At 58.0% G+C, this 24,275-nt stretch overlaps 3 protein-coding genes across 5 annotated transcripts in view; 1 reads left to right on the top strand and 2 right to left on the bottom strand.

The window, feature by feature from the left end:
* KDM2A (lysine demethylase 2A) overlaps positions 1 to 18,627 on the bottom strand; it is a 45,494-nt gene extending 26,867 nt beyond the window's left edge. For both annotated transcript variants that reach the window (XM_083838969.1, XM_083838968.1), the window contains exons 1-4: positions 18,504 to 18,627; positions 18,082 to 18,109; positions 16,632 to 16,736; positions 329 to 467 (exon numbers count right to left, since the gene is read on the bottom strand). In XM_083838969.1, the coding sequence (XP_083695095.1) occupies positions 329 to 467; positions 16,632 to 16,736; positions 18,082 to 18,109; positions 18,504 to 18,523 (292 nt within the window). In that variant the 5' untranslated portion in view covers positions 18,524 to 18,627. The remainder of the gene's footprint in view (positions 1 to 328; positions 468 to 16,631; positions 16,737 to 18,081; positions 18,110 to 18,503) is intronic.
* A 949-nt stretch (positions 18,628 to 19,576) lies between these two features.
* Positions 19,577 to 22,442, bottom strand: RHOD (ras homolog family member D). 2 transcript variants are annotated; one of them, XM_083839078.1, is made up of 5 exons: positions 21,753 to 22,442; positions 21,040 to 21,192; positions 20,616 to 20,703; positions 20,323 to 20,432; positions 19,577 to 20,161 (listed from the first exon to the last, which is right to left on the bottom strand). In XM_083839078.1, exons 2-5 carry the CDS (start codon positions 21,067 to 21,069, stop codon positions 19,682 to 19,684), a joined length of 708 nt encoding a protein of 235 aa, XP_083695204.1. In that variant the 5' UTR covers positions 21,070 to 21,192; positions 21,753 to 22,442; the 3' UTR covers positions 19,577 to 19,681. The 2 variants fall into 2 exon arrangements, with proteins under 2 accessions (XP_083695204.1, XP_083695205.1); XM_083839079.1 differs by lacking the exon at positions 21,753 to 22,442 and having other exon boundaries at positions 19,577 to 19,950; positions 20,027 to 20,161; positions 21,040 to 21,621.
* On the top strand, positions 22,004 to 24,021 carry LOC310900704 (mas-related G-protein coupled receptor member H-like). The gene is made up of 2 exons (XM_083839076.1): positions 22,004 to 22,124; positions 22,405 to 24,021. Exon 2 carries the CDS (start codon positions 22,441 to 22,443, stop codon positions 23,356 to 23,358), a length of 918 nt encoding a protein of 305 aa, XP_083695202.1. The 5' UTR covers positions 22,004 to 22,124; positions 22,405 to 22,440; the 3' UTR covers positions 23,359 to 24,021.
* Positions 24,022 to 24,275: the final 254 nt, after the last annotated feature.

Genomic DNA, 24,275 nt, shown 5'->3' on the forward strand with positions numbered 1-24,275 from the left:
AGAGGAAAGCACAGAACTAGTGTGAACAGCAGCCAGTTTCCACAGTTCTAGTGAAAAGTAGAAAGGAAAAGGCAGCAAAACACGGGACAGTGGGAAGGGATTCCATTATCACCACAATTGCCTTGTAACCGCCCTTCAAGTTGGCAGACAGGAAGATTCTGGGTGTAGTCAGAGGCAAAGAGTACATCCAACTGTGATCACTGTTGGCTTTCTCCTAAAGGCTCGGGGAAAGGTCATCTCACACGGCATGTCTCTCTGAGAAGCGACTAACCACAACAGCTGTCTGGTTACAGACAGCAGTAGCACACACTGCGGCCCCAACACAAACCTTTGCCTTCCATGAAGACGACGAAGGTGGAGTTAAACTTGTTGGTGGAAAGCTTTTCCTCGAGGTCAAAAGTCCTCTTCCCTTCAATTTCATCATCAGAGATGCCATCATCCTCGTAACGCCGCCTCATCGTGCCACGCTGAGGAGAGATCAGACCAGAAAATAAGAGCTATGGACCAGGAGGAGTGACCAGCTTGCTTCCTCCCCCAGCTGTCCCAGAAGCTCATATCAACCCAATGCAGCTCAGGCAGGAGCTTGGGGACCCTCGCCCTGCAGCCGGCAGTCTCTGGGAAGCGTACACGCTTCTGCTCCCAGAGAGGAGACACCATGCCACCGCGTTGTCTTATTCCCTAGGCCTCTTGCTCAGCAAGCAGTGCTGGTATCAGTTTTCAGCAGACACACAGATCTATTCAGGCAATGCGTGTCTGCGATCCCAAACACACCACTGAAACAGCAGATCTGCTCCTCCTATAATCAACAGATTTGCACATGTTGGGCCATGTGGCAGACAGGTAATCCACTCCTAAGTGCTAACACAAACACAGGAAGAGGGGAAATATAGCTGGTCTAACTGGGGCAAAGGAAAAACAATCACTCTTTTTTTTTTTTTTTTTAAAAAAAACCAGGTATGTCAGTATTTTTCTTCACTGGAGGTAAAGGCATTTGTGAATTTAAATCTCTGCTAGAATGCCAAGTGATAAAGGAAGGGGTTCACGCTGCAGACAATTCTCAAGTTTTCATCTTTGGCTATGCTTGCGCACAGAAGTTTGATTTATTCCCTCATGTGCGAGGTGCAGCAGGTGGAGGGAGTAACCCTTTTCTGAGAGGGTCTCATAAGTATGTCTGTACTGGGATTCCTGACAGACATCTTCCTCTAGTATAGCTGGATCTGGAAGAAATTACTGTCCCCAGCTGTTAGCCACCCCTCCGGAGACTGACCGTGTTCTGGCAGAGCCATTCGTGGGAATGCTCCCTAATTCCCCTCAGACAACAGTCAACCCGGTCTGAATTAGCCAAGCTGGCTTCCCCCAATTAGGGATGCTCCCGCGACAGAGCAATCACATCAGTTGTTCTGCCAGCAGCCAGACGGGGATGGAATGGGGCGGGAGGCGACAGCGCAGCTGCCCTCACGCCTGGGGGCTGCTGAGGCACGGCCACGCCGGGGGGGCCGTGTCCCCAGCAGCCCCCCAGCCACGGGACCCCTCTGCAACGCGGACAGTCGGTGGCACCGGTGCAGCGAGCAGCACGCAGCCCCAAGCACCACAGTCCCCGCATGCCTGCTCCGCGTGGAGCGAGCGCATTCGATAGCTCCGCCATCCTTTGGAGCCTCCCAGAGGCGGAAGGCACCCTTTCCTGGGTGGGAGCGGTTGCCTCCAACCCCAGCACCCACGAGGATGTCCCCCCGAGGCACTCTCCGCTCACTTGTCCCCTCTCCCTGGCAGGGAGGGAGAAGCAGGGCTGGCTCCCCGCTCCTGCCGTCTCAGTAGCCAGGAGGTCCGAGCCCGCCCCGCGGTGACAGCGAAGTTCAGGCGAAGGCCCCCGAGCAGCCAGCACCGCTCTGCTCACTCTCCTGCCCGATCCTGCACTCCCCACACCCTGCACAGCCCAACCGAGCGCACCTGTAACATTTCCCAGGAAGCTCCAGCCTGGCACAGCCACCCATCGGTCTGACTGCTGCACTCGTCCCTCTCCTCTTTTTAGCCTCATCTATTTAAACCGCGCTGGGGAAAGAGAAAGGGTGCCCCAGTACAGATGCACTACTTTAAAGACGCCTTTTAAATTAAAAAAAAAAAATGAATCATCCAGTGCAGGAACACGGAGGAGATTTCTCCCCCTTCTTATAAGTTCAACCTCACAATTTCTAGGAGGCTGATCAATTTGCAAGTTGCTTCCAGCCCATTATGGCAGAGCAGCTTACCTCTCCCCGCTGTTAACACCTCGTTAACTTTCCTCATCTTTCCAAAAACCCCTGCAGAAACCTCAACACAAAAGGGGCCCAAACACCACTTCTGGAAGGCAGGAACGAGAGGCTGCTCCTGAATGGGGCACAGCTCGGGGCACTTCAGAAAGCCCTCACTAAGTACCCCGAAACAAAGTTCTCCAAGGGCCTGCCCTTGGAGACAGCAGCACAGGGGCTGTTTGGACCATTAGTTAGTTGCGCAGGCCCAGCCAAGCATCACAGGACAGAATTTGGGACATCTGCTGACCGCTGCGGTCACTACGGGGCCAGCTCTGACCGCTCCCGGTGCTGTAACGGTGGCGACTGCCACAGAGTTCAGGCTACCTGCCCAGGGACCTTGCTCCTCACCCAGGCACATCAGGGAAGCCAAAGACATGCCAAGCCCAGCAAGCGCGCCCGTGGCCTTCCTGCTGGACTGGTTTGCACTCACCCTCCCAGGCAAGCCTAGAAATGAGGCCCAGGACTCCAGGCCCCAGCAGGCAGCTCTCCGTCATTAAGCCCATTAGGGGATGCGTGTAACGAAGCACAGCACGCTGGGCCCTGTAGTCTGTATCTCTCACCTGCTTTGGGATCGGGCGGGTGGTGGCAAATGGCAGGGCCAGGTCGCACCACAGACAAAACCTCACGGGATGAAAAAGCTCTGACACGCTAAATGCTGGCAAAAGGCTATATCCAGCCTCACCCCTTAACTTACGTTTGGATCCCATGCTGGAAGCCCAACTGGTATTCCCAGGCTCCCAGTTCAGCTGCACAAGAGGCGGTTCTGCATCGGCCACCCCTCAGGCATGCCACGCCAAAGCAGGAGCCTCTTGCCCCACGAGACCTGTCCTTCCAGGAGCAGCACCAGGCTGGCACGGGCTGGACCACGCAGGCCAGCTAACCTGCAGAACAGCAAGTGCGTGGGCAGGCCTGATGCAGACCCTGCTCGTGCTGCCGAGCCAATACGGCTCGCTCAGAATATTGTGCCTGTAATCACCCCCAGCGCTCAGCTCGGGCCCCTGAACACGCTGAAGAGCTGAAACCAGCCCAGTGTGGCGTTTGGGCCACAAGACTGCTTGGTTCTGGTTAATCCTGAGCACCAAAGGCAGCTTTGAGGACTGACCCCACTCCCACCCTACGTCACTCAACCAGGGAACAAATGACCAGAAATTTAAAGGCTTTATGACCCAAAGCACTGCAGGCTTGGGAGGATGCTGCTGGACAGCCTGGCCTACCGTAGCCCCGCGCTTCCTGAGCGGCAGCCGCACAAAGCCCAGCGGGCCCATCCAAGGATCTGTGCTGTGGGACCACGGAACCGCTCTAACTCTTCCCACGTCTTGTTCACAGCACGAACAGGACACAGCCACAACACAGAGGTGCAAGCACCTTGAGCCGGGTTCCCTTCACAACGGGAAAGTCGGGGCTGCAGAACGTGGAAGGAAGGGGACTGTCTCCTCCAGCTGAGCAAATCCCAAATTCTAGGGCTCAAGTTGTCACCAGCACAGCATCAGCTGCAAACCCCCCTCCACACTCAGCCAGGTTCAGCTTCAATTGCTCCCATGGGCAGGGAAGAGTCTGGATTCCTGATGTGCACAGTATGCAGGAGAACAGGATCCCAGTCACGGCTGAAGACCCAGAAGCACTGCCACAACACAAATAGCTCCGCTGGTTATACAACACCTCTTGTGTACGTGGCCGGGGCCACTGTGCTCTGAAGCCATTGTTGTCTTGAGAGGGTGGGGAAAAACAGCATTTCAGTGCGCAAAGCAGACAGGAAGGAGAAAAGGCTTCTGCATTTCCAAGCACGCGTTTTGGGAGAGACAGCACCTGCAGGGACTCCGGGCAAGTCTCTGCAGCTGAGTTCTCCCTGGAGTATGCAGCTTCCCTATTGCAGCTACACAAACCATGGTCCCCTAGACCCCAAACTACATCTCCATACTAGGACAGATGCAGTCAGCGTACAGGTATAGGGCTTGTAGGGACACCCCAAGACCCCTTTCTACACCAAGGTGCTTAGATCTTCACCTGCCATATGGGGAATTGCCACCTGGTTGAATAACTGTTAAGAGATGCACACAGCCATGCCACGCTAACGCTGTGCTCACCTTTCCACCAGCATTTTTTTTTTTTTTAAGAGCTGCACAAATCCTTCCTACAGCACAGCCTGATCTCTTTCCGGAGGAGCTGTCCCCCCCATCCCACAGCTCGGCTGAGCTCCCCTGCCCGGCAGGCTGCTGCAGCCCTCTCAGCTTTCCTGCTGCTTCAGTCAGCCCCATCCAGGAGGAGCTCCAGCACGTCCCAGCCCCGGGCTCACTCACTAACACTGCCGGGATCTCCCAGCAGCAACTGTCAGTTCCACGAGGGACACACAACTTCCAGAAATGAGACTACCCCATAAACTGAGGCTCTCCAGTGTCCCAGATGAAGCCCAGCCCCAGCAATGCAAGGGTTATGAGCTGGGCACATTACACACCCCTGTGAGACAACCTCAGCGTTTGGCATTCGGCAGCAATATGTAAATACTGCTTTTTCAGCTCTGTGATCTATGTTAGGATCCAGGCATTTTTCATCCTGACAAGAGTTTTACTAAGGAAGAACTGACAAGCAGTCTAGAATCAGTGGCAGGCAGGGTCAAGATAAAGGCAGTTTATTCACCCTCCAACACCGGCCAGCCAGCAATTCTCATCTAAGATACGCGTCCTCCACCAGTGCTTTCTCACCCTCTTGGATACCACTCACTCAACGCAGGAAATAACATGAATATTAATCCTGCAGGCAACTCCAGCACCATCCCTTCTGTTCTGATGCTTCCACCTGCAGCCTCCTGCTCCAAGGGATGCTGAGGGGAAGCGCCTCACGCAGCCCCACGGTGGTGCTCCTCAGAACTTCCTTGGACACCCCCTTCCACCAGCAGCCACCTCTAGCAAAGGAACCGACAGTCTGCTGAGGATGACCAGAAGACTGCTCTCCCGCAGGTTTTTTGAGAGAAGTACAAGGTCGCATTTGAAAACAGAACAAGACGGCCTTTTGCCAAAACAGCCTCACATATTTACAGAGCAAAACCAACAGTATTTTAGTCACTTCCTGTCCTGTCTGCTGCCATCCCCTCCTTGAACTTCCAGCACCTCCATGTCCCATTCCCCAGGACGTGCCTCCTACTGTGCCACAGCCCCTCCAGGCCAGAGCACCCCTCACCGTATCTCTCCCTGAGTCTCTCCCCCTTCGCCTGCCATTTTTCCAGAGCAGCTTGCCTCCCACAAGGCTCCTGTGTGCCTTTGGAGGAGAAGCAGGAACTTGAAGAATGCTGGCAAGTTGCACTCCTGGGCCTGCAGGTATTGTTACACCACCTTGCTCCCCACGAGAGCGGTGCCCACTTGCGTTCACCACCACGTGTCCTCACTGGGTGCCTCCTGGCCACTGTCTGTAGGTGTACTTTGCTGAAATGCATCCAGACTGGTAGTTAGCTAACGAGCTCTACTCTCCTCAGTTTATGAATTCAACATCTCACACACTTCTACAGCAAAGAGCTATGGCTCTTCCCTAGAGTAGTCCAAACCTTCAACATTCACACGAACTCATTCATGGGTGCTTTAATGTCAGGCAAATACACGTGGCAAGACACAGCATCCAAAAACGGCTGAGCTCCACCTGCGATTACGAGCCACCCCAAAAGGCCAGGTAAGATCTGTTACACCAGTGGGAGAAGTCCTATTCCTCCGGGGAAGAGCCAGGGGAAAGCAGCCTGTCAGCAGCTGTATTGGTCTCTGTGCAAGCCTGGAGGCCAGCCGACACCAGGACAAGCTAGAAGGCAGTTAATTTTAGCAGCACTACATGTCCTGTCCAGACAGTCACCTTTGGCAGATAAGACAGATGTACTCAACTCACTCTTTTGCTGCCTGGTTTCACAAGAGGAACCCAAGAACTCAGCCAGCAGGTTTAATGCCCCTCATCATCTCCCCTGTCTCTCAAGACCTGGTGAGCAGAGCCGGTGCACCCCAGGCTGCACATTCCTGGACAAAAACATACTCACAGCAGCAGGCTGAGGAGTGCGCAGAGATACAGGCAGAGCTGGAGCCCTCCGAGGATTCACAGCTCCAGGAGGGATTCCCACCACGAGCTGGGCTGCCAGCCTTTCAGCACGAGCAAGGAGAGTGCTTCAGTTTGCATTTTTCTGTAACTGGATGTACACAAGGAGTAACTGGGGAATTCGAGCAAGGCTGAAAGGCAGGTGAGGAGGCAGCACCACAGAGAAAGGAGAACTCCAGCAGCTGCGGCTCAGCCACACGCTGACCAGCCACAGCAGCGAAACCACCAGGCAGATGAGCATGGTGGATCAGATCACAGATGGGCAAGTCTGGCAACAGCCCCAATAAGGAAACGCTGCTCTTGAGAGGGATGTGTCACCTGCACGCGTCCATGTGCGGCCACCCTTCCCGAGGGCTTCTGCGCACTGCTGACCCGCAGGCTGCCAACGCCCGCGGCAGCCACAGCACCCTGGTACGCAGACAGATCCTGCCTCGATTCTACGAGCACTCAAGAAAGCTCATGAAGGACCATCAAATCTTCCACCGCACCACCTTTCAGGACAGAAAACTCATCCTCTGAGCCACACAGATTGTCCTAAAAGCTGCTCTTAGATGTTAAACCTTGTTATTTCTCAAGCAGTCTGAGCAAATCTCTTTCAGTTACCTACCACCCCTTCCAAGTCAATAAAATCCAAGGAAAAAGTCGGCTCTGTAGAGCCCTTTTCCTGCTAGGGTTTCCCCAGCACACACGTTATGCAGTCAGGTGGATAAGCATTAGCAGCTCTGCTACCCCCTTTTGCTTTATATAAGTAGGTAACAGAGAAAAAATGGAACAAAATAGACTAAACTTCTCCAAAGAGGCAGGCTTGAATATTACATGCGCTTTACCCATTTCCTCCCAATCCGCACTGGGTGTTGCTGCAGTCCCAATAGGACTTGGAGCTCAAGAAATTCAAAATACCGCTTGTCTGTCCTCTCACGGGAAACATTGTGTACAGATGCTCTCAGAAACCCCAGCCAGGTGCCAGCACCCGTCCAGACTCCGTGGCTCACAGCAGGGCTATGCCAGCAGGCCAAGAACAGCATCTCCACACCGAGGCGCACAGCCGCTCAGCAGGTTAGGCACCAGAGCCCGGGAGCATGCCCAGGTGGACAGAGGGAGAGTGGGTTTCATCCCAGCTGTGCTGTGTGGTTCTGAACAGCTGGCCTGCCCCCCCAGGAGATCTGGGGGCTGCCAGCTGGGGTGCTTCTCCTCGCCCCCTGCCCCTGGACCACCTACAGCCGTACTGCCCTATCTCCTGTCCTGCTCCGGCTCGCACTGGTGAGCTGTGTCAGCTCGTGGCCCCCCGCAAGAGCCACTCTGGGAACAGACAAGGCATAGCCGAGCGCACAGCTAGGTCAGCTCCGTGTAGCTTCACCCTCACTGGGACCAGCACAGCGGGAGCTCAGGCCACGAACCTGCTTCGCCAGCAGGGCAGAACTGACCCTCCTAATTTCCCACTGCCCCGACCCAGCTCTGCAGAAACCGGTTGCTGGTTCTCACCGTGGGAGTACTCAGGCAACAACAGCACGGGAAGCCCCAGGGCTTGTACCACAGCCTCCGCAAAGCCGACACTGTCCTTTTACGGGACGTGCCACAGGCTGTTGGCGCTGCAGGGCCAGGGAAGCTTATGAAGAAGGAGAACAACCCAGTGCTGTTGGGAAGAACATGGCCAGCAAGTGTACTGGGAAGGCCACTGTTCCCAGGTACTGGAAAGGAGATTTCCTCCTTCCCCCACACAGTTACACCAACCTACGTGCTCCCTCCCCCTTTGCCCCACAGGAAGCCCAGTGCTTGTCCCTTCCTTACTCTAAATGCGGCGCAGGGGCTCCGGAGCTCAGTGACACACAGAAATACTGGTGTACAGCAAATTCAACAGGGAGGCAGCCTAACCCTGCAGGAACATACACTGCTGGCCGCCTCAGCTCGATCCCAAGACCACAGTTGCATGGAACCAGAGGTACACAGGGGAGCAAAGGGGAAGCAGGGCACCCTCAGACTGCAACAGCACAGGCCAGGCTCTTCTCTCCGTATTATTACTATTTTAAACAGGCTGCTCTGCTCCTGCCTCCACTATTTGCTGCTTTTTCTCTCCAATTTCCACAGCACTGCCCCGCTTCTCTCTCACCCCACAGGCTTTTACCACTGCCTTGTACAGAGGCCAGGCAAAGAAAAACACAACATCAAGAAGGCCCATCCCCTCTACGTATCTCATTCATAGCAAAAACACATCTCACCAGTTGGGAACTGCTTCTCTAGATAACAGCCCTAGCAAGAAATGTCCTGATCCTTCCCCTGGTGCCTTCTACCACAGGACTCCTCCTCTCCCAAACCCCTCAGGACTGGCTAGCACACGGCAGCGCAATGCTGCAGTCAGCTCTCAGCCCTGAGGACCAGCACTAACGAAAACCACAGCTGACGATCACACCCGGAGCTAAGCCTTTTCCTTGCCAAAAAAAGGTGCGGGGTGGCTTTACTAAAACTCTTGCTTGTGTACAGCGTGATGGCTAAGAGACTGGGAAAGACAAAGTGTTTAACATACTTCAGGGAAAAGATCTCCTTGCTCCGCTCACTGCATATATGACCTGTTTTAACCAGCCGCCATAAAACCTACCTGTGCCCCACGCCACAGCTCGCTCATACACGCGAGAAGTCAGTGCCGTGAACCGTTCCTCAGCTCTTCTGGCAACAAGGACCCGTGCCCTTCCTGGCACCCAACCCAGTGGAGTGCTACAGAAAGCACTGCTCCCCTCAGAGTGCTGCTGCACAAGCATCAGCCCACCCACCTTTCCTCACCATGCTGCCACCCCGGGCAGATCCCAGCCCAATACCTCCTTCAGTTTGGGTTCCTCCACGGGCATCTGCCGTCCCCGGATGGCCGGCTCGCTCTGTTCACCATTATGCTGTTTCTACAGCAACAGAGATGCACAAACACAGACCCACAGAAACACAGCGGTGAGAAAGGCACCTCCTCTGCCATCACTGACTTGCAGGCTATGCTTTGCCCCGGGATTTATCTAACCCACTTCAAGGGCCAGCAGAAGGGCAACAAGCGATGCCGATGTGCAGCCATGCATCTTCTTCCCCTGGCTCCTGGGAGATGGGAGAAGGGGGTGAAGAGGGAGCATCAGCAGGCACAGAAAATTTTGCATTCATCACAGCCCTTCTGTCTCTCCATGCTGTGTGAGCAGAGCTCTTCCAAAACCACTGACCTACAGCAGCTCTCCCATTTTTGTGATGCCTCCCTGGAGCCTATGGTTTCCCCATCAGATGGGCAGGGACGACGACGGGAGAACCCACGTGTTCTCCACGTGAAAAAACAGGCCCAGCTGCCAGCAGGTGGGCCAGGACATGTGGTACAGAGCACTTCCCAACTGCCTGAGAAGCACCACAGAGGTGGGAGAGAATCTGCGGGCACGTGAATGTGGACAGCACTAGCACAGGGAAAAGGAAAGAAGAACTGAAGTGCCCGAGAGCACCCAACAGGCTGCCTGCCACCCTGCCCTAAGTCCTCCAGAAGAGGAACCAGTCCTGGACCGGCGCAAGCCCAGGTACAGCAGAGTTCAGTCTGCACCTCAGCCAGACCAAGGCATCTAAGACAGGAGAGCTGTGATGCTGCTTTCAGGTTTATTGGTAGGCTTTTTGGGGATCCATCTGTACAAGTGCAGTTACAGGGATTTTCTTCGCTCCACTTGAAGCAGTCGAATCTCACTTTCCAAATGGGTGCATGTGCCTACTCACTGCTTCTTCCCAGCAGGGAGGGCTCTGCACGGGTTTGTTCCCATGACCCCCCAAAACACCAGACCTGAGACCCAAGCTCCCCAAGCCAACGGGAGACAACAGTTCCAGTTCCAAGACTGGGAGCACTCCCCACCCTTCTTGGCCCCCAGTGCTTTTGACAGCCTTGATATCTAGAATTAGTATCCCAGATATCTAATTACAGGCCCAGTCATCCTACCACAGGCTTTCCTCTTCCACTTTGCCCTTTTACTTTTCCCAAGGCAACCAAACGAGATCCCCCTACGCTCCCAGCTCCCCACCAGGGCCGAGCAGGACGCACTGCAAGGACCTGCCCTGCCGCAGTGACTCCCCTTCTCCCAACCCAGGGCACGCATCTCGGTGTGGCAGCTGCCCCTGAACAGCTCAAGCCACAGGATCATGCTGCGGGCGCGCCGTCCGCTGTATCAGCGGCACAACGACACTCAGTGACCGAAGGTTTTATGCACGCCATGTCCCCCTGCCTTCTGCCTTCTCCCAGTCACCCAGAGATGAGCAAGCCTGGCCGACCCTGGTAGAAAACCTACTCCTGCTTTATTAACAGGAGGCGTCAATGCCATTTGCACATTTTGTTTAGTAACACTCACGTAACTTCAAGTGCTCCTGTGCTGTCTGGTGCAGCTCAAGCAGTACCATGGCTTCCAGGACACTCGCAAGCCGCAGTCAGACTTGGGACAGTAAGAAGTCAGCAGAGCTATTTACCTCTCTGCTGACATGGAACATCATCCAGTTGGCTTCAGGGCCGTATTCTTCCAGGGACCAGTGCGATCTTGCATCTTTCAAGATCCAAACGCTCACTGAACTTCTTTCCAAGTTGCTGCTAGAGCAAAACTCACCCTTCCCAGTCCCTACAGCTGCCCAAATCAAATCTGAACAGAGCCCCTAAATTATTCAGTGCTCAATTATTATACCTGGGTCATTTGGAAAGACTCATTGGTAGTGTTTTCAGTTTGAAGCAGAGGCATGAGGGAGAGATTAATTACCCTGATAGCCCAGGTCCTGTCTAGACTAGGAAACTGAGGTGTGTCCAGCAGTGGAGCAGTGTTTGGCCAGCCAGGTTTCACACCAGGCTCTCCGGCAGACAAAACCCACGTCCTTACAGGCAACAGGAAGGTGCATCGTGTGACAGGGTAAGTGACAGCGTGCAGCACAGGTCCAGGTTGACGGAAGCAACCCCGCAAGAGCTGGTAAGAGGCCAGCAGGACTTGCCTCTGTCAGACACACCAAGATCTGAGCACGACAGATGCACACAACTGCAAGGGATTGTTACCTGGTAGGGAGCAGCACTGCAGGGGGCACAGACAGGTCAGGCTGCACCCGACAGAAAGCATTACTCTTCGCATCCCGCGTTCGGGACAGCGTGAGCCGCTCAAGATAGCCAGCCGCTTGAGCAATGCGGGGAAGGCAGGCTTCTGCAAGGAAGAAGGGTGGCTCCTCCTTGCCACCTTACTAGGCATGAGCATCGTCCTGCCATCCCACAGCCTGCTCCCTCCTGACCTTCCTCTCACAACCTTGAGGCCATTTGTGCCCTTGGCCACGTGAGGAGAAGGGCTGGAGCATTGCCATGAGTCTCATGTCAACGCCAGCGTGCGAGTCTTCCCGGTCCACAGGTTGTGTCCTGCATTTGACATCACCCCATACTGCAAGGCAGCTCTGGTACCCTGATACAACGACTTGGAAACCACAAGATCAGAGCCGCCATGCTGCAGGAACAACTTCCCACGTGCCCCAAGCTCTATCTCTTGGCTGATGACTCCGCATGCTGTAGAGCTCACGTGAAGTCTTACCCAGGGGCAGCGTGGACACCGACATGCAAGGACAGGTCTGCTAACTGTTGTTTATGGGAGTGGCCCCAGGCTTCAGCTGGTAGGGACAGGCCTCCTCTCACATTTCACGGAGGGATCCGATCAGAGGGCAGGGCAGGCCAGTGCTAAAGCAAGCCGCGGGCTGCCCTGAGCGACAGGAGAGACAGCGCTTCGCCCCCCAGCCAACACACTCCAGCCATCCGCAGCCCTCACACCAGGCGGCTCTCCTCCTCCAGCAGCCTGCTCCCCTGCGCCGCTGCCACAACAGCCTCCGGCAGCCCTAAGGGGTGCCACCGCGCCCGGCCAGGGACAGCCGCCAAGGCCCGTGCAGCATGCAGGAGCCATGCCCAAGCCCCAGCCGCACAGGGCAGCGCTCCCGCGGCCCGGCGGAGGGTGCGGCTCCACCTCAGGCTCTCTCCAGCAGCAGAGCCAGTTTAAGAGGTTCCTACCCCACCCCATCTCCCCAGTGCAGACCTCTCCAGTCTCGTCGGTTTTGCTGGAGGCAGGGGACGGCTAGCTAACTAGCCCAGCACAGACAGGCAGAGATGCCCCCTCCTCCCCACCCCCCCCAACTTTTCTTTAGGGCACAGCTGTGCATCCCCTGAAGCGGCATCCAGCTCTGGGGCATCAGCTCCAGAGGCAACTGCAGAGTGAGGCTGAAAACCAGCTCTGCCTGTCCTACCTGGGAACCACACCCGAGATAAAGACTGCTGACTTGACAGCATTAGAGACCACGGCTGGCAGGACCGGTCCCTGGGGCAATCACCCTCTCCCGCTAGGCTCCCCACTGCAGCCATCCCCAGGTGACACAACGCTGCTGCTGCCCTCTTTCCTCTCACCAAGCGTTGTCATCAAAAGCTCACGGCACCGCTCCAGTGATGTGCTGATCCCAACTCGTAACTTACAGGGTTTTGCTAGTCCTAGTTCACAGAAAACGCCTGGCATGATCAGCCCTGAAGCAGAAAGGAGGCGAGATTTCTCCACGCTTCCCATGCCCAGGAGTACCAAGCACTCCTCTGGAGAAGTACAGGCGGATGCCAGGCCCGCACTGTGCTGGGCAGTCCTTCAGCAGCTCCACGGACCCACGCAGGCAGAGCAGCTCTACGTGTAGCGAAGGCTGGTGTGAGAAAGAACTCCCTCTTCAGCGGCACACCAGGCCAGCACTCCCTGCTACGACGGGGAGGCAGGCGCGTCTCTGCTCGAGCAGCTCAGCCAGAGCTGCTCCCGTGGTCACTCCTGCCTCAAACAAACTCAGGCTGTAGGCGCCAGCGTGCACCAAGCCTCCTCGCAGCGAGCTGAGCAGCGTGCTGTGGCATGGGCTGGGCGAGACCACCCAGTGACAGCCAGCAGAAGGCTTCCAAGCCTCAGAGAGGAGCCATCACATTGTTAACGCCAGGGCTGGACCGTCACTCCAGCCTCGGGACACAATAGAGCATTTCAGCTCCTCCATGAAGGGGCTACACAAACATGTGGCTGCAGCTTACAGAGCCAGCACTTCTCACCAGCCCCTGCAGTGCTGCCTCGTTACACCGAGGAGCAGCAACACACGCGCAGACTTACCAGAGAAGTGCTCTGCAGCCTGGCAAGTCCCACCCTCAGCTCCCCATGGCGCAGGCTGGCCCTACCGAATCTGAAGGCGAGGAATACGGCTGCCCTGCACGCTCTGTGCTCACGCAGCGCCGTACGCAGGCTGCCTTCCCCTACCCGCAGCAGCCTCCCAGAGCATGCCGGGACACAGCTTCTTCCAGGTTTAGTTGTGGAAGATGAGAACAAGACACCCTCGCAGTGACAATGCTGTATCCAGACCAGCTCACCCAGTCCTTCGCAAACTTGGGTGCCGTGGATGTGCAGCTTGAGCAAGGAAGCAAGCACAGGGCACTGCGAGCCACCGGATGCACCATTAGACTACACAGCGATGTGTGAACAGGCAGAAGGGTCGTGCAGGAGTGCGACTACACCCAGAGGAAAGGTAGATTTCTCTTCAAAATCTGAATCTTTCACCAATAAACTCATTCAAAAAACATACACTGGTCAGATTTTTGTTGAACCAGAGCAAGGCAGCAGTGTCACTCACTAAAAGCGAGGCAAAGTACTTGAGACTGCATCCTGAATGAAACCAATCTGGTCTCAAGACCAGGGCGACACACCAAGAGATGCTCTAAGTGTAACTGCCCTGGCACACCAGACAACAAGCTTCTGTTGACATCCTGGGCCACACGTATCCCCTAACCCTGCTACTTGCCCAAGCAATTAATTCGGCCCCTTCAACACTACAAAATATTCTGGTCAAGGTTGCCTGGCTGGTATAGACTACTATCACAGCTGGATTTTTTTTTTTTTAAATGTTACCTTTTGCTTTCACACCCACATTGACCACCAGTCACACACATGAGAAACAAAGCACAGATGCGTACTGTACTACCAACCACCTGTTTCCCTACCTAGAAGGGTTAATATAGGCATACAAAAGTCAGCTCCCAAGAACGATGTATACGTAAGAGTAGCATTTTCAAGTAAATCATAACCATCACTTTTGTCTTCCTGGATATTTCACCCACGATACCTTGTTCTGCAAGGGCCAGAAACACCAGCTAAGAGAACAGCTCCCCACATCTCAGACAGACAAAGTCAAGAGCACACACCTAGGGAAAAAAACTAAGCATCTCTGAAAGATCCTTCAACAAGGAAGCTTCACGGACACAGCAAGAGCACAGCGAGCAGGAGCTCCCAGGAAGAGCCAAGCAGGAGGTATGAACCAAGCCTCACCAAGCACGCAGGGGCTCCAGGCTGCAGGCCAGCAGGGACAGCACGGACACGAGGCCACAGAAGCCTCGATGAGCCTTGTCCTCTGCTTGCTGCCTGTGTGTCTTCCCAAGCCCCTTACGCACGCAGCTCATCAGCACGCAGCCCTTTATCCAGCTTAGCACATTCTACTGGAGTTAAGGCCATGTACGCTCAAGACAGCAACTCTTCCTGCCAATTTTTATTTGTGAGATTATAAGCATTTTTAAACTGGTCAATTCCTGGCTGCTAGTCCCATTCAACTGCCGCATCTCTGTCCAGCTCTTTTGGGCTACTTCAGCAGGGTCACTGCACAGCTAAGACTGTAGTTTAACCAAAACCTGAAGCCTTGCCTCCAAGAGAAGTTATCTTGCCGGCCTGACTGCTGGCTACAGAAGTGGTCACCTTTAGCACCCCAAGCTACATATCACACAGCTGTGGGAACAAGCATGTCAGGACAAGGGAGGACTGCAGCTTTTGGCAGCACTGCCAAATTGAAGCACCCCCCAAAGCACTTGGGGAAAAAACAGCCAGCTTGAAGCATCCACAGATGTATTACTGTTGGCTTTTCTTAAAGCACTCTCTCAAAAAAAAAAAAAAAAGAGAAAAGATTGAAAACTCCTTCAAATCAGAGTTACTTCAGTTCCCCAAAGCAGGAAAAGAAGGCTGACTACAAGAGTGTACATGACTGCCACCAAATCATTTCGTGCAACAATCCTCTCTGCAAAACATGACCACGCAACAGATGCTGCGAAGCCCCAGAGAAGGAGCACACCTTCAGCACCCCAGGTCTGCAGACAAACCACAGCTGCCTATGCAATGTCTTCCCTCCACAGGGGCCAGGCCTGGAATACCTGTTTCTGCCCTCACCAGAGGGTTTCCACCCCAGGGCCACCTGCAAGGCACGTGCCAGCTACAGCTCCCCAGCACTTATGGCCAGGTACCTGGCACCGACAGAGGAGCAACCTCGTTGACAGTCTCGTGTGAGAACCACTCGCATCCGAGGGCAAAGCTTAGTGCAGAGTACCATGCTGCCTCACAGCAAACGATTTCAGAGCATTAAAGGATAAGGATTTAACTTCACAGGCAGCACCTCGAAGGTGAGGGTGCGAGTACCACTGTGACTCAGAGACAAACCCTGTCACAACCTCAGTTATCACAGAGCTGATGCTTGCACTTCCCAGAAGGTTTACAATTGCCTCAAAATGCGATGCTGGCCTGCAGGAGACACAGCAACTCCCTTCCTTCCCCAAGATCTCCGGGAATAGCATCACAGGCTCCTGGAGCAGCTGCTCCCACACCACTCACAGTTACGACCCCAACTCACAGACTGCTTGCCTCAGGCAGTCCCCCAAACATCAGCACAAACATCAGACAAGCCAGAGCTCCTGACAGGGCCTAACCAGGACCCGAGCTCTGGAACAGCTCCCCCAAAAAGAAAAACCAGAAGACACGTGCACAAGCAAATTCGAGCTTGAACCTGAAGCTGGTTTTCTCTGATTTCACAGAATGCCCAAATCGAGTCCAGGACAACATAACGGTAACATACACCATTTCACCTTCTCCAGTTGCTACAAACACATGGAGAAAATCTGCCGTGACAAAAGCTACAGACACACACTTTATATTTCTATCCCGCACCTTCCCAGAGCATCTTATCCAGTCCCAGCCCCCAATGCTCCCCTCTTCCAGAGTTCAGTCAATCTGTACCCTCCGCTAAGGCAAGCGTTGCGATGCAGACAGGACCCACAAAGCCATCCAACTCACCACCGGCTGAGCTAATACCTCAGGACAAGCTGCAGCAATCCACTACAATATGTTTGTTTTGTGGTGTGTTTTTTTTTGGTTGTTTAAACTTGTTGCCAGTAAAAACCTTTTCTTTTTTCAGTTGAAGAAAACCAAGAACAGGATTTGATCAGTAATGGCTGATACTGACCAATCTTTGGCTGTAGCGGATCCTTTCTTCTTCAGGCTCCATCTCCGACTCTTCTGAAGAGAGTGAGAAGGACACTCCAGGGCTGCTGTCGTCGTCCTCTTCCTCCTTTGAATTCAGAGGGAAACAGTGAAGCAGGTCTCAGGGACGTGCAGCACCTACATCCCTCATTTCTTCACTCGTTTTGAGGTTGAATCCGAGCCCCTGTGTGGGGCTAGATCAAGTGAACACAGGGGATAAGCCCACCTCAACTTTAATACTCCCATTCTAACTTTAGGCATGACCTAGGGTAAATGACTTTACCAGCTGTTCTGTAACACATGAGCTGCAGGTCCCCAACCAGGAGAAGGCCTCTGCTCCACACAACTACCGGCATGAGCGGCAGCTCAGCAGCCTCGCGCTGGGGACAGGAACCAGGCAAGCTGTGCGCCTGCTGTTAAACATTTGACGGCAGCAGGGGAGCAGCCTGGTTTCCCCAGAGCGCAACACTACGCGTTAGAGAACCGGCTCCTCCAAATGACATGACTGCTGTCCTCTGGGTGTCCTGTACCGCAGCACTCGGGAGCAGCCGCACACACACAGAACATCTCCCTCAAACAGGGAGACGTACGGGATCCTGTGTGCGGCACTTCGGTGCAGCTGGGGGTAGGGGACTAACTCCCATCTTAGGAGACCTACATGCTCAGATCTCCAAATCTGCCACCTTGTGACACCATGCTGTACACGGGAAAGTTTCCCAAGGTGTCAGGTGGCATCTAAACTTTTTTTTTTTTTTTTTACAGGAACAGAATGAAAACAGCATCTAGGTACACCGCAGCTCTTAACCCCACGCCTATGACTACGGCAGACCTCCGGGGCAGGACTCTGCCGTCCCGTGCAGGAACACGGGACTGCCGCCGTAGCGCGGGCAGCGCCTGTTCCCCCCCGAGCTCTCTGCCCCCTGCCCCTCCGGAAAAGGTCTGACAGCGGAGCGCCGCGCTCCCCCCCCCCCGCCAGCACCGCTCGGGACCGGCCCGAGCGCTCCCGCTCCCCTCGCCGGGCGCTGTTTGTAAACACCCGCACGCCCCGAGCCCGTCCCCCCCCCCGCCCCGCGCCCCCTCCCGGGCCTGCCCCGCAGCCGCGGCCCTGCCCCGGCCCCCCGGACAGGAGGGGGCCGGTGCCCGCCGGAACAAAGCGGCGCGGGGGACGTCGCTCCCCGGGGAGCTGTCACCGGCGCCCGCCGCCGCCCGGCCCCCCGCCGGCCGCCAACTTCCCGGCCCGGCCCGACCCCCCGGAGGGGCCCGGCCCGCCCGCTGCCTCCCGGCCCGGCCGGTTGCCCCGCCGCCCGCGGGACGGCCCCGCGGGGGCGGCAGCCGGCTCCCGCCGCCCGGCCCCTCTCCTCTCCTCTCCGGGGACTTGCGGAAACTTGGCGACCGGCGGCCGGCGCCCCCCCGCCCCGCCGCGAGTGGCTCACCAGGTCTCTCCTGCGCCTTTGTCCTCTTCTAGCGCCGGCACGGGAGAAGCACAAGAGACGGAGGAGGAACCCCCGGGTCAGGCGGCGACCGCGACCGGGCCCGGCCCGGCCGCCGCGCCGCCCCACCGGCCCCACCGCCCCCCCCGCGCCCGCCGCCCCCGCCGCGCCGAGCGGGCGCTGACAGCCCCGCCGCCCGCCCCGCGCCGCCGCCGGCTCCCGCGGGCCCCGCTCCCCGGCCCGGCGCCGCGTCCCCCCGCCGCCGCCGCCGCCACCCCGCGCCCCGCATCGCCGCCACCCCGCGGCCCGCTGCCGGGCGGCCGCCGGCCCCGCCGCCCGCCGCCCGCGCCCACCCCGCCGCCACCGCCGCCCGCCCCGCCGCCGCCGCCGCCGCCCCCCGGCCGGGACGCGCTTCCCCTCCTCACACAGGAGCCGCCGCCGCCATTTTGAACCCGTCAGAGCCTCACATACACACTGCCTCGGCCGCCGCACTGCGCCTGCGCCGCCCGCAGCCGCCCCGCGCCCCCCCGCCGCCTCCCCCGGCGCGCGCTGCGCGCATGCGCCGCCCCCCGCCCGGCCCGCCTCGGCCGTGCGCGGCCGCGCGCACGCACCCCGCCGGCCCCGCCCCGCCGGAGCGGGGGGGGAGGGAAGAGAGCGCGCGTGCGCCGCCAGGGGACGGGCGCGAGCGCCCTCCCGCGGGCCGTCGCGCTGGCCCCGCCCCCGGGTGTCCCCGCCCCCTCCGCCCCGCCCCGCGCATGCTCGCGGGGACCAGCGAGGGGCACGTGGGGGCTGGGGGGCCGCGGGCGGGGGGGGCGCGTGCAGACAGACACACACACGTACACACGTACACACACATACACACACAAATATGTATGCACACATGTACAAACACATGTACACACATACTTATGTACACACATACACACACACGTCCACACACGTACACACACACGTACAAATACATACTACACACACATGTACACACATGTATACACATGTGTATATATATGTATATATATGTATACATATATATGTATATATATGTATATATATATGTATGTACATACATGCTCACGTACATGCACGTACACACAGGCAAGTACAGGCAAGTACACACATACATGTACACGCGCACGCACACACGCACATGTGTACAAACACATGTACACACACATGTACAAATACACACACATACAAACATATATACACACACTACACACATGTACACACACATGCATACGCACACACGCACATACACACTCATACACACAGACAAGTGCACACACATAAATTCACACATATGCATCCACACACCCACACACACACACGTACACACACATACATACACATGTATACATTCACACACACACGTACACATGTACACACACACATTCACAGACGCGCACACACACACACACACGGTGCCGTGGCTGCGGCCCTGTGCCTTTTGGTGCCGCATCGGGTGTCCGGGGGTCTGCCCGCAGGGACCGCACGGCGCTGACGAGCTCTGAGCTTTAATGGCAGAACCGCACCGCAGCCGCTCAGCGCGTGTCCCCCGCCCGGCCGGCGGGACAGGGGCCCGGGGGGTCCCCCGGGTCAGTTCTCAGCAGCGGGGCGGCTGCGGGCAGGTCGGTGGCAGGCGCCTCTCTGTGCACGGGGTGTCTCCGTGCCGGCCCACGGTGCCCGGGCCGGGGGTGCGGGGTCTCAGCAGAGCGTGCAGCCCCCCCGGGGCCATCTCCTGCGTCGGGGCCGTCGGGCGGATCGCAGCGCGGTGGCGCAGGTGGCAACGAAGATGTCCCTGACGTTCTCCTGGTACCTGGCCGAGCACTCGAAGTAGGACGCGGCGTGGACCAGCCGGGCCATGGCCTCCCCCTGCGGAGAGCGGCGGCAGTGGCTGAGCCCCGTCCCTGCCCCAGGCTCGTGTCCCCTGCCGGGGGGGGGCACCCACCTGCTGAAAGGTGACGGGCTCCTGGCGGCCCTGCCGCAGCTCGCGCAGCACCTCGGGGTCCTGCCGCAGGTCGGTCTTGCAGCCCACCAGCAGGACCGGGACGCCCTTGCAGAAGTGGTTCACCTCCGGGTACCACTGTGGGGGACAGGTGGCTGCCACCAGGCCTGCGTGGGGGGCACGGGACGGGCGGCAGGACGGGGTGTGGGACAGATGGACGGTGGGACAGACGGCGGAGTAGGTGGCAGCCCCCTTGGGGAGGATGCACGGGGCGGGAGCAGCCCCCGGCGCTGCGTTACCTTCGTCAGGATGTTGTCGTAGCTGCTGCGGTTGGTGACGTCGAAGCACATGAGGACAACATTGGCATCTGAGTAGGACAGCGGGCGAAGCCTGTCATAGTCCTCCTGCCCTGCAGGCCCAGCAGCAGACCGTCAGGAGCCGGCTCCCTGATGCACCATGCCTGCCCCCACCCCGGGGGGACGTGGGGGGCTCTGGGGATGGCAGGCGGCAGGGACACCCATGGGGGACCCCGTCCCCAGCGCCTCCACGCACAGGGGCACACCCGAGGCTGTCCCCTCCCATCCCTTCCCACCTGCCGTGTCCCAGAGGTGGATCTTCGCGGGCTTTCCGTCAACTTGGAAGGAGGCCGTGTACTTCTCGAACACCGTGGGGACGTAGACCTGGCAGGGGACAGGGGCGTGGGCAGCGGGTGGCTTGGAGAGGCCCCGGGGTTGGGTGAGGGACTGGGGGGGGGGTTGGGGGGATGGACAAGGCCATGGGGAGGCAGTTGGGATACCCCTGGTCTCCCACAGCAGCATCAAGCCTTGGGTGGGTGGCTGGGACCCAGGGGTGCAGTGGGACCCCCCCGGTGCCGGCAAACGCCCCGTGCCAGGGCCCCGTCCCCAGTGAAGGAAGCTGTGGGGGGACATGGGCAGGGGGCTGCACGGGATGAGGGTCCCGGTGCTGCTGGGGGGCTCTGAGCCTGGGGATGTTCGGGCAGGCAGGAGGGGCCTCACCTTGGGGAAGTCCCCTCTGGCAAAGACCATCAGCAGCGACGTCTTCCCGCAGCCTCCGTCCCCGACGATGACGGCCTTGATCTCAGTGGCCTTGATCTCAGCGGCTGCGGCCTCGGAGGGCCCCGGGGGTGGGCTCTGCCCCCCAGGTGCCTGCTGCATGTGGGCACGGTGGGCCTGGCCGCAGGGACGCCGCTCCGGGCCCCACCGCCCCGCGCTGACCCTGCGTGTCCCAGTCCCTCCCTGGCCTCTGCCGGTTTTACTGCCCCGAGCATCCACCGGAGGCAAAGTCCAGGGCGGAGGGAGGCACAGGATGACTCAGAGCTCCTCCTGGCCCAGCAGGTGACTTGTGGAGCTCTGTCCCTCCCTGGGCCCGGCTGCCGGTGTCACCCGTGGCCCTCGCCCTTCCCGTCTTCCCTCCTGCCACTTCACCCGGGGCACGCAGCTCCCGGGGGCCCGCTGGGGAAGCAGCAGCTGCCCCCGGTGCCCCTGTGTCCCCTGCAGCCTGGCCCCAGACTGAGCCCACGGCCCCGACACCAAACCCCCCCTGGTGACATGACATGACAAGCGTGGACCAGCCGCTGTGGCCAGGCCTCACCAGGAGGCTGAGGGGAAGTGCAAACAGTAATGAACAATCTCAGAAGGATGCCAACATTAGGGAAGAGTAGTGGGAGGAGAATGGAGCACAATAAAACAATTAGGAAGGTGGTAATTACCAGTCTAATGAGATATCAGGTTGGATCCTAAAAGCACCAAGATTCTTTCACAGCAAGATGTAGCTGCTGCAATATTTGTCCTCTGGGATATCCTCTTGGACAAAACATTTCCTTTCCTGCAAGATCAACAGAAATTTGACGAGGGAAGAGGATGGGAGATGCAGCCAGTATCGTTGAAAGAGGCAGAGCTCTCACCACCTGACCAGTGCTCTTGCAGCAACGCCCAAGGAACAGCGTTGTTCGGAGGGGCACGGAGGAGGCTCAGGTCTGCTCAGGTCTTCTGAGGACACAGAGACACGAAATCTCCTTGTCTGAGAGGACAGTGGCAAGGACGGCTCCAGCTGGACAGGGCACAGACCGCTGCCTGGAAAGGTAGGGATGGGGGTGAGCCTGGACCAGGGCGCTGCTGGCACCTCCCCTGAGGCCCCTGCAGCCCCCTCTCCCCCCCTCACCCCCTCCTGCAGCCCCTTGCCCTCTGCTCCAGACTCTGCTCCACGCTCAGCCCCAGCCCACCACTGGCAGGGCAGCCGCCTCCTCAGCCCTCCGTCCCCAGCATCTCCCCAGCCCTGCTGTCCCCTGAGCCCTGTTCCCCGCCTCGTCCCACTCACCCTCAGGGTCCTGCTCACCCCCCTGCCCCCTGCTCTGACCGCAGCCAGGACCGCATCCCACCACCGCCTAGCCTCCTGCCATGGAGCCGAACCACACGGCCCCGTCTCCTGCACCACCCACGCCAACACCCGATGGAGAAGATGCGTGTGAGATCGATGTCCCCGATATGGCCGTGGACGGCGTCACGTTGCTCATCTGCCTCTGCGGGCTGGTGGGCAATGGGGCCGTCCTCTGGCTTCTTGGCTTCCGCATCCGCAGGAACCCCATCACCGTCTACATCCTCAACCTGGCCGTCGCTGACTTCACCTTCCTCCTCTTCATGCTCACCTCCGCGCTCCTCTACATCCTGGACAACCTCTCCTGCAGCACCTTCCCTGTCTTCGAGTACCTCAGGTCGTTCCTCCTGCCCCTGCTGCTCACCCACAACATAGGCATGTACCTCCTCACAGCCATCAGCATCGAGAGGTGCGTGTCTGTCCTGTGCCCGCTCTGGTACCGCTGCCACCGCCCCCAGCACCTGTCGGCCGTGGTGTGTGCCCTGCTCTGGGCCCTCTCCATCACTGTAATTGCTGCAGTAGCTTTCCTGTGCCTGTCACACCAGCACGAGCAATGCCGTCTGGCCCTCATCTCCATGTATGCCCTCAACTTCCTTATTTTTGCCCCACCCATGGTCATTTCCAATGTGATCCTGTTCATTAAGGTCCAGTGCGGCTCCCAGCGGCGCCAGCCCAGGAGGCTCTACATCGTTATCTTCCTCACCGTCCTCTTCTTCCTCCTTTTCATGGTTCCCCTCAGCATCTGGAATTTCCTGCAGCATTTCAGTTACATGCTGGGGCAGTCCCAGGTGGTTTTCCTGCTTGGCTGCATCAACAGCAGCATCAACCCCTTCATCTACTTCCTGGTGGGGAGCTGCTGGAGGCGCTGCTCCTTGGTGTCTCTCCAGGTCGCCTTCCGGAGGGTCTTCGAGGAGACAGGCGTCACTGTGATCTCCAGCTGAGAGGCCACTGTGGTTTCACTGCCCGCACTGCGTCCCCCAGCTTTGTGCTCAGCTGTCCACACCTCTTCATGGCCATCCCATGGGTCACCTTCCCATGGTTGCGTGCCAGGACGTGTTCATGTCCTGTCGTTACCCCATCACTACCCCTGTCCCATCCCTAACCTGTCCTCATCCTATTCCCATCTTTTTCCTGCCCACATCACCATCCAAGCTCATCCTTCTCCCACCTTGTCCCATCCCATGCCATTCCCTGTCCCAGTCTGGATCCCCATCCTGTCTCCATCCCCTTCCCTATCCTGTGCCATCCCATCCCAATCTGGTCCTCGTCCACATCTCTATCCCATCCTAATCCCATCTCTGTCCCCACCCTGTCACGTCCTGTCCCATTCTCTCCCCTCCCCTTCCCTGTCCCCATCCTAAACCCTGTCCTGTTCCCATCTGCGTCCCATCCCAATCCTCATCTCTGTCGCCATTTGTTTCCATCCTCATCCCCATCCCCTCCCAATACCATCCCCATCGCATCCTCTTTTATCCTCTCCCACGCCCCTTCCAACCCATCCTCATCCCCGTATCCGTCGGGACCCCTTTCTCGCCCCGTCCCGTCCCCATTCCCTCCATCCCCATCCCCTCCTGTCCCCTCCATCCCCGTCCCGTCGCGTCCCGTCCCCGCACCTCCCGGCCACCTCGACGCGGAGCGCGGGGCTTTGCTGCCCTCCAGCGTGGAAAGAGGAAACCGGAGGCTTCCGCGAGGCCCGGCGGCGCAAGCCCCCGGAGAAGCGGCGCTTCGACGCTCGGTGCGGGGGCTCCGGCGGCCCGGGACGGGCTCCGTTGCGGGAAGCCCCCCGCACAGCGCCCGGCGCCCCCAGCCCCCGCGTCCGCCCGGCCCCGGCTCTGCCCCCGCCGCCTGCCCCCAATAA

Source organism: Anser anser (genome assembly GCF_964211835.1).
Source record: "Anser anser genome assembly, chromosome: 5".
In the NCBI taxonomy this organism is placed as follows: domain Eukaryota; kingdom Metazoa; phylum Chordata; class Aves; order Anseriformes; family Anatidae; genus Anser; species Anser anser.